General features: G+C 44.2%; 1 protein-coding gene and 1 long non-coding RNA gene across 2 annotated transcripts in view; one reads left to right on the forward strand and one right to left on the reverse strand.

Moving 5' to 3' along the window:
* The first annotated feature begins 5594 nt into the window (after positions 1–5594).
* LOC106816772 lies at positions 5595–6943 on the forward strand. The gene is made up of 3 exons (XR_001394935.1): positions 5595–6227; positions 6271–6538; positions 6796–6943. It is a non-coding gene; the product is annotated as an uncharacterized LOC106816772 (long non-coding RNA).
* Positions 6944–6949: 6 nt separating this feature from the next.
* LOC106816766 (lipoma HMGIC fusion partner-like 3 protein) overlaps positions 6950–9033 on the reverse strand; it is a 10116-nt gene continuing 8032 nt past the window's right edge. Inside the window, exons 6-9 of the mRNA XM_014821395.1 lie at positions 8875–8959; positions 8571–8690; positions 8262–8312; positions 6950–7682 (exon numbers count right to left, since the gene is read on the reverse strand). Of these exons, the coding sequence (XP_014676881.1) occupies positions 7492–7682; positions 8262–8312; positions 8571–8690; positions 8875–8959 (447 nt within the window). The 3' untranslated portion in view covers positions 6950–7491. The remainder of the gene's footprint in view (positions 7683–8261; positions 8313–8570; positions 8691–8874; positions 8960–9033) is intronic.

The following is a 9033-nucleotide window of genomic DNA, read 5'->3' on the forward strand; positions in this document are numbered from 1 at the left end:
ACACAGGGGTTGCAACCTTTGTCCGACCTTCGCAAGGACGATGCGACTTGTGGTGCCATCTCGCTGCAGATGATCGCCACGACCTCCGCGCACGGCCGGGGGCACGCAGGGGTCACGGCCTTTGTCTGACCTTTGCGAGGACGACGCGACTCATGGCGCCACCTCACTACAGGTGATCGCGGCGACCTCTGCGCAGGGCCAAGGTCGCGACCTTTGTTCGACCTTCGCGAGGACGACGCAACTCGTGGCGCCAACTCGCTGCAGGTGATCGCGGCGACCTCCGCACGACCTTTGAGAGGACGACGGTCAGCGTGAGACTCGCCGCGTCCGTCTCGCCAGCGGTGACCACGAATATCGCAAACGACCGGTGGGTAGGCGGTCGGTGTTCACGATGGCCGTTTAGGAGGGTTTACTGTTTTTTAGTGATTTCTAGCAGACGATTATTTTCGTGCAGTTGTAGGCGGTGCGTCGCTGAAACGACAGCATGTCTCTTTGTTATGGGCTTGGTCATAAACACACTCCTTGCGGTAGGTTTTCTGAGTAGTAATTGAATAGTGAAGGCTTGGTGTCATTAATGACGTCCCATATATATATATACGGGGGTAGAAATTAACTTTTGAACAAGGGAGTCCAACGGACTCCCTACCCTCTAAAAGAGGGAGTTCGCGGCAAAATGAGGGAGTCTGCAGTCTGAACTTCAAAATTAAAGATATTAACAATAATGCATGTGCTTATTTTGAAGATTCATGCGGTCGCACGTCTGCCAAATTTTCTTTGGAGATTTGCTGAAAAAATATGATAATTCGGCGAGGCCGTACTCTGGAACGAACTAGTTAGTATAGCAGAATTTTCAGGGAGTCACACGGACTCCTGCATATGTCAAATTAGGGAGTATTTGACTCCGGACTCCTGTTAATTTCGCACCCTGTTACGTGTATATATATATATGAATATCGATATATATAACTATGACTCTCAATGCCGGTCTGTTGCTATTTGCCCCACAGGCACAGTGAGCGAAAATGAAATGGACTAATCTAACATGTTTTGCTGCCATTAGATGGCAGCACCGGCTTTCTTGGCATCGGGGAGCGTCCGACGGTGCCACCAGGTGTCGCCACTAGCTAATTCCGTGCGACGAACATAACAGGTGCTGATGTTTTAGACGTAGTGGGTTATGTATCGCGCGGACGCTGCCGCCTGCTGCGCAGCTCTCGATCGTGTTCTACGCACTGACGTCTGCTGTCTCCCTCCCTGCGGAGTCGCGTCTCTTATATATTTATCTATGTATCTGTAAACCTACGTGTGTATGCGTGCGTGCATGGGCACGTGCATTAGTGTGCGCGCGTGTGTGTGTGTGCATTAGTGCGTGCGCGTGTGTGTGTGTGCATTAGTGCGTGCGCGCTTGTGTGCATGCGTGTGACTGTGTGACTGTAGGTGTGGGGGTTTATGTGTGTATTTGATATTCTCGATGGGTTTCTTTTCTATACTCATTCCTCTTATATATTTGCATACATCTTTGTGGTGCGTACCTTGACGGAGGTTATGTGGGCTAGAGCACTTCTCTGTCTGTTTATGAGCATGACAAGCCCCTCACAAAATCGTAGGGATCTTATCTTTCGTAAGCTACACATTTTTACTAAATTCCGGAAAATTTATACATTCCTTTTATCGATTATATATGTATATGTATATATCTCTAATGAAATGCACGGGAGTCATTGTCAGTTAGTAGAGGAAGCGATGCAGTAAGCTTAAAGTCGTTGGTGTGAATCGTTGAATTATTTATGTTGAGCTTAGGGAGTTGCCTACAGTATTATTGTGCATGCGTGCATGTGCGTGACTGCGTGTGTTCGCGCGACTGGGTGTGTGCGCGTGCGCGTGTGCGTGAGTGCGTGCGTGTGTATGGCAGCCTTTCTGTGTTTGTTGTGCCCAAGTACATTCGATTACCTATAATACCAGCGTAAGCAGCGTTATTCAGAATGCCTTCATCCTCTGTCCAGTAAGCTTGTAGGAGAGATGTTGCACCGCCACGACACTAACTTATTCGTTGTCGTTGTGTCTGAATACTGCGTAAAACTCTCTGCTTTCAATCCAATATCGCAACATAACTATAACAGTATCTAGGCATAGTCATATATCGTGGCAGTTCTATATAGGAGTATTTGGTCACAGTCCGATACTGTAGCATATATGTATGAGTGTCTACCATCTCTATAATATCCTAACGTCATAATTGAGTTCTGCGGGTTCCGATGAATTGCACTGTCTGCCGTGTTTGGGGGTGGGGAAGGAGTCAAAGAAGGATTGGTAATATTTACGTACATGTTAATAATACTCTATGGTGGGAATTGATGCGTGCTGACCTGGGGCCCGCTATCAGAAACATTAATGTTGCAGGGTTAGACATTAACTTTTGAACAAGGGAGTCCAACGGACTCCCTGCCCTCAAAAAGAGGGAGTGCGTAGCAAAATAAGTGAGTTCGTAGTCTGAAGTTCAAAACTAAAGCACAACAACAATAACGCATGTGCGTATTTGAAGATTCATGCGATGCACGTCTGCCAAATTTTCTTTGGACATTTGCGGAAAAAAATACGGTAATTCCGTGAGGCCGGGCTCTGGAACGAACTTGTTAGTATAGCAGAATTTTCAGGGAGTCCGAAAGTAAATCAGGGATTATTTGACTCCGGACTCCCTCCGTTAATTTCGCACCCTGATGTTGAGAAACTAATTTTGTTTCTGACAGTGAGCCCGTGGCTTGTCTTGCTCGTACCCTGCCAGACACTTCCATGTCACATAACTGTGTGGGAGCGTAGAGAGTTAACGATGTGGGGAGGGGAGGGGAGGGGGCTTTGCACTGCGATGTCTGCAGGTGCTACTGTTCCATCCGGCAGACAGGAATACTGGGCCACCCTTAAAAAATTGTTTGTTTCCCATTTACCTACTCGCCTCTCAGGGTACCGAGTAGGTAGGTAGGTGAAAAATCTTTTTTATTTTGTTTTGACAAGATGTGTGTATGTATATTGTATATTCTGTTTTGTGTATATGTTTTTGCGGAACGAATTTGATTTTTTTTTGGCGAAACGAAATAATTTTCGTTTTGTTTTAATCGGCCAATAAAATGTGTCGATTAGCGGCGTTTTGGCGAGTCGGTCGGTAAAGGGGAAACAAGCAATATTTTATCTTAGGCCCTGTGGGGGGGGAATGTTGGCTGGGGGAGGATAGGAGGGACGGTGCTTCGCTGTGTCATGATGGTCAGAGCTTCGCACGATGTTACCTAGGTGTATGTCCGTGGGCTGCGTGTGTGCTATAGTAATATGTTCAGAGGGGAACCCGCAGGTTAGGTAAGGAATAGTGGGGGTGGCTGTTACTGTAGGGGGAGGGTGGGTTTGGGAACGTAGCCATCAAGGGGGGTGCAACTGTCTTGTTGAGCTTTTTAACGTTGTTAATGTTGTTGTTTTTGCGCAGGAGCGAATAGTTTACCTGTGCATTGTGCGGTGCATGTACAGTAGTTGTTCTAGTTTTGCATGCATGTAGCTCGCAGGATTTTAAAATTTTTATCGTTTTTTTTAAAAATCGTTATCGATTTTTCTATCGCCTTCAATGTACATAGTTTTGCGTAAGCGTTCCTTAGTCCCAGTTGTAAATATTTTTTGGATGATTTCTTTTTTATTTGTTACGATCTGTTGTACATATGTTTTCGCATGCTTTTTCGCGTTTTACAGAATTTTACGCATTGCGAGCTTCCGTTTGCATTTACGGCCTAGCCATACAGATGATCTCTTGTTTTATGCGTTTGAAGTTGTGCAGGCGTACAATGTACAATATACAGAGAACAATATATACATGTTATATATGTATGTAGGCCCTATATATTGTTCTCAGGCGTTTGCCAATCTCAAATGATATGTTGTTTATGGTGACACCATAAAATAGATGAGGTTTTCCAAGCTGATGAACTTTTCTCATCTATTTCTATGGGTGACCCAATCCAGTATTCCAGGGGGCGCTAGGTAGAAGGAAACGAAATAGATTTTCGTTGCATAGAGTTACGGGAAGATGAGAAATCACCAAAGTGAGGTCTCTTCCACAATAGAGTTCCTTTATAGAGAGTCTCTATAAAGGGACTCTATTCCACAAGCAAAAATTTTTTTGCATGCATTTATTATTGTGACGAGCGTTTCTTTGGTGTTATTTTCGCTGAGCTTTGCAGGTTTATTTGCAGCGTTGATATGATCAGGAGTGTCATACTATATAGATATATATGATGCCACTCCTGCGCTGATCGCATGATGTGTTACTAGGCAATCTCGTTATGTATGACACACTAGTTTATAATCGCGCGTCCCACAGTTGGTCGCAAGATGGCTTTTGTCACACTCAATCCTAGTTTAGGTATCCGGTAAATAAATCATCATGATTGTGACCCTAACCCTAACCATAACCTTAATTCTAGATGTAACCCTAATCCTAACTCTAAAGCTAACCATAATCCTTACCCTATCCCTAATCCTAACCTCAACCCTACCCCTAGGTTTAACCTTAATGATCATCCTATCCCTACCCCTAAGCCCAACCCTAACTCCAACCTCAACCCTACCCTAAGCCCAACCCTAACTCCAACCTCAACCCTACCCTTAAGCCCAACCCTAACTCTAACCTCAACTCTACCCCTAAGCCCAACCCTAACTCTAACCTCAACAATACCCCTATTAGCGTAACCCTAACCCTAAGCTCAACCTTACTCCTGGCCGTAACTCGCCCTATCCCTAATTCTACCCTAAGCTCATAATTAAAACCCGGGATCCTGAAGTAGGATTGAACACCGTGGTTGTAGTGGATTATAGGAAATGAAGTATGATAGCAGAGAGTGGGAGCTGAGTGGTCAGGCATACCCGTGGCAACAAGCCAGACGGGGCAGCCATGGACTCTCCTATGATGTAAGAGCATCGGGGGCGGACGTGCTAAAGGGAGGGCTACCACTGAATTCATTCGAGTGAAGGCATATTGCAGGGGTAATTCGTGATTGGCGATTTTGCGTTCGACGTTGTAGAAATACGAAGAGTTATGGTTGGGGGGGGGGGTTAGGGTCATGGTTAGTGTTAGAGGGGTTTGCCTTGTGTAGCTCCAATAACGCGATATGTCTACACTCGATATCTCGGTATCTGACAAGCACGAGAGATTTGCCACGAGAATCCGCCTTCGGAGGTTTAACGATGGCGGGAAGGAATGTCAGCGAGGCTTCCGTGACATTCCGTCTGTCTCTGTGTTCTTACACGCGAACGTGCATTTAGTCTGTTTACCCCTCTGTTTCGCACGAAGCGGAATGTCGTCTGTGTTCTTGTGTGTCCACACAATAAATGTACCCGCTGGAAATACGTGAAGCAATCGTCTACGTAGAATCTATCTCGTCTCTATCTATCTATACTCCGTGCACATACATACACAGCTCTCGTCTTTCTTCTATGCTCCATACACGTACAAACTTTCTACTGAATATTACGGTGCATTTCAACGTAGAACGTTGGTGTGTCAATTCAGAATGTCGGTGTAGAACGTGTTAGAATCATATTCCATCAGTTCATTTAAACTCTCTTTTGTCAACTCTCAGTTTAAAAATTTCACGTAATTAGACGATTCTTCAATTCTTTTTATGCACACAAACTTTCTACAGATTATCTTAAAGTTAACGTCTAATTATAGTTTTAATTACTCTCCACTTGTTCCGATTTCTACATCTAATTTTTTGTTCTCTTTCTGTATTCCATAGTAAAATATATTCTTTTATATTAAAAAAAAACAATATATACTCTCAAAGAGAAGAGACGCAATCTACCAGTTAACATTGTTCTCTAAGCTACTGTGATTCCGAATACACATATTAGTCACTCTCCGTTAAACAACAGCACACAAACGGTTTCTGTGAAACTATTTATTTTTATATTCTCTTGTTAGACATCTCTGTATTCCATTCCATCACACCAGTGCATCTGTACAGTTGTACATATAAAAACGATATCGTAATACCATCAAGTAAAACTCCGCTACGTAAACTTAAAATGCTTTCATAATGATAGTTGCACTTCTTCAATAGCACACATATACACAATATATAGATTGGGAAATATTAATAAGATATATATATATATATGTATAATATGTATGATTTATGTTTAAAAAGATCTCCTGTCTAGACATGAATGTTTAAACCACTGCGGATGCTCAGGTAACATACCTGTGCTTGTGTTTAAACCACTGCTGATGCTCAGGTAACATACCTGTGCTTGTGTTTAAACCACTGCTGATGCTCAGGTAAAATACCTGTGCTTATGTTTAAATCACTGCTGACTAATATCACTGCACGATAATCATTACGTGATCCTGATATATAATACATATATATTATGATTATCTGTGATGTAGTGAATTTATCATAATGCGTAACTATCATGATTTAGTAATATGATGTAGTAAGTCATGACGCAGTAATACCATGATGTGGTAGTGTCATGATGCAGTAATATCATGATGTTGCTAGTGGTCATGATGCAGTAATATCATGATGTCGTAAGTGATCATGATGCAGTAAATACATGATGTCGTAGTATCATGATGCAGTAATATCAATGAAAGGTAATATCATGATGGCAGTTATCATGATGTCGTAGTTGTACATGATGCAGTAATATGCATGCATGTCGTAGTGTCCATTAGTGCAGTAATATCATCGTAGTAAGTCATGAATGCAATACGTATGATCAGATACATGAGTGGTAGGTCAGCGATGACCGTAGTGTCATGATGCAGTAATATCATGATGTCGTAGTGTCATGATGCAGTAATATCATGATGTCGTAGTGTCATGATGCAGTAATATCATGATGCAGTAATATCATGATGTCGTAGTGTCATGATGCAGTAATAACATGATGTCTAGTGCTCCATGATGCAGTAATATCATGATGTCGTGGTGTCATGATGCAGTAATATCATGACATAATGATATCATGATATAATAATCAATTGATGTCACACCAGGATGTCCTTATGTTTTCCCTGACGTTGAAAACAGCGTGAGGAGCTCTGAGCATCATCGTCTGCTGTCTGGAACCCAGCAGGGCAATGTCTTGGACACATCCAGCCTTCACTAGAAGCCCAGGGCTCGTTATTAGAAACATAATTACCCTCAACATTTGTCTCAACATTAACGTTTTCTCGTAGACCGTTGACAGAAACACGGTACAAGTTACGCGTTTCTCATGCGCAGTGTATAGAGGTGCAGTCTATGAGAAAAAGTAAGTTAAGTGTAAACGTTATGTTTAAATGTTGAGACTAATTAAAAATGTTAAGAAAACTAATTTTGTTCTTGACAACGGGCCCCTGCCTCTCGAATGAAGCCGACCTCTAACGAAGCCCAACCCATGATGAAGCCCACCCCCTAGTGAAGCCATCCTGCTGATGAAGCCCCGCTCGCTCTCCTGCTGCCCGCCTCACAGCTGGAAGTCCTGCACAGACGACGGGTAGTGGCCGGGTCGCGAGCGGTTGGTACGGAGGCTGCGCACGCTGTACGCCTCCGAGTACGGGTCGTCGGGATGCGGCGGCATGGAGACGGGCTGCAGCTGCATCGACTTGCGTGAGATCGTCGAGTGCGCGTCGCTGACGTAGGCCTGGTTCACCTCACCTGCAACGCGCGTGAGTGAGCGTGAGAATCACCGTCGCGTGCGTGGATGCTCACACAATGCTATTACAGTATTGCAATATCACATTATTACATCAGGAGTGCCATAATATCAATATCAATATATATAGATAGATACGTATATATATATATATATATATATTATGACACTCCTGAATACATCATTAGGCTACATTATTGCAATAGTGGACAGTGTATGTCTACAATAGAGGACAACGTATGTCTACAATAGTAGGCAAAGCGTGTCTGCAATACTGTCTACAACAATGTACCAAATAGTCTCACTATACTCTCACTGACTATGTAAGTGAACGATCTTCACCTACAACAACGTACCTAATGTAGCCACTACACATGTCAACGAAATTGTCTTTATGAGAATACAGGTGGCGCCACGAGCGTGTGTTATACATCTCGACAGCATTAACACATGTTCGAGTGCAGCATACAACCGGTTTACGTTGAATGGTATTGCGCTCAGTGAATCAGTAATGCTTATCATTCTGATGTGATTAAGGGAGGAAATGAAGGATTTCATCGGACATCCGACGATGCGCTCACCTCTGTAGACGCTCGGTCTGTACATCGAACCGTTGACGGACGCAGCGCCATCTGTAACGAAAAAGAAACACGTAGCAATATATCTCACATGGCGCGTACTAAAGCGACACGTGCATTATTTTCGCATGCCGCACGCAAAAACCTCCAGATTCTCAGCCTTCACATTAGCTGCCTGGTTACTTTTGAATTGCTTAGATTAGGAGCGAGTCGCGAGATGCTCTTACCTTTATAGATGGAGCCACCCATGTTGGTTTCGCTTGACAGCCACACATATCGCGTCGCGAGCACTGCAGCGAGGATTGCTCTTACCTTTATAGATGGAGCCACCCGTGTTGGTTTCGCTCGACAGCCGCACATATCGCGTCGCGAGCACTGCAGCGAGGATTGCTCTTACCTTTATAGATGGAGCCACCCGTGTTGGTTTCGCTCGACAGCCGCACGTATCACGTCGCAAGAATTACTCTTACCTTTATAGATGGAGCCACCCGTGTTGGTTTCGCTCGACAGCCGCACGTATCACGTCGCAAGAATTACTCTTACCTTTATAGATGGAGCCACCCGTGTTGGTTTCGCTCGACAGCCGCACGTATCACGTCGCAAGAATTACTCTTACCTTTATAGATGGAGCCACCCGTGTTGGGTTCGCTCGACAGCCGCACATATCGCGTCACGAGCACGGCAGCGAGGATTGCTCTTACCTTTATAGATGGAGCCACCCGTGTTGGTTTCGCTCGACAGCCGCACGTATCACGTCACGAGGATCGCTCTTACC

This window comes from Priapulus caudatus, unplaced genomic scaffold (assembly GCF_000485595.1).
Source record: "Priapulus caudatus unplaced genomic scaffold, Priapulus_caudatus-5.0.1 Scaffold1481, whole genome shotgun sequence".
NCBI lineage: Eukaryota > Metazoa > Priapulida > Priapulimorpha > Priapulimorphida > Priapulidae > Priapulus > Priapulus caudatus.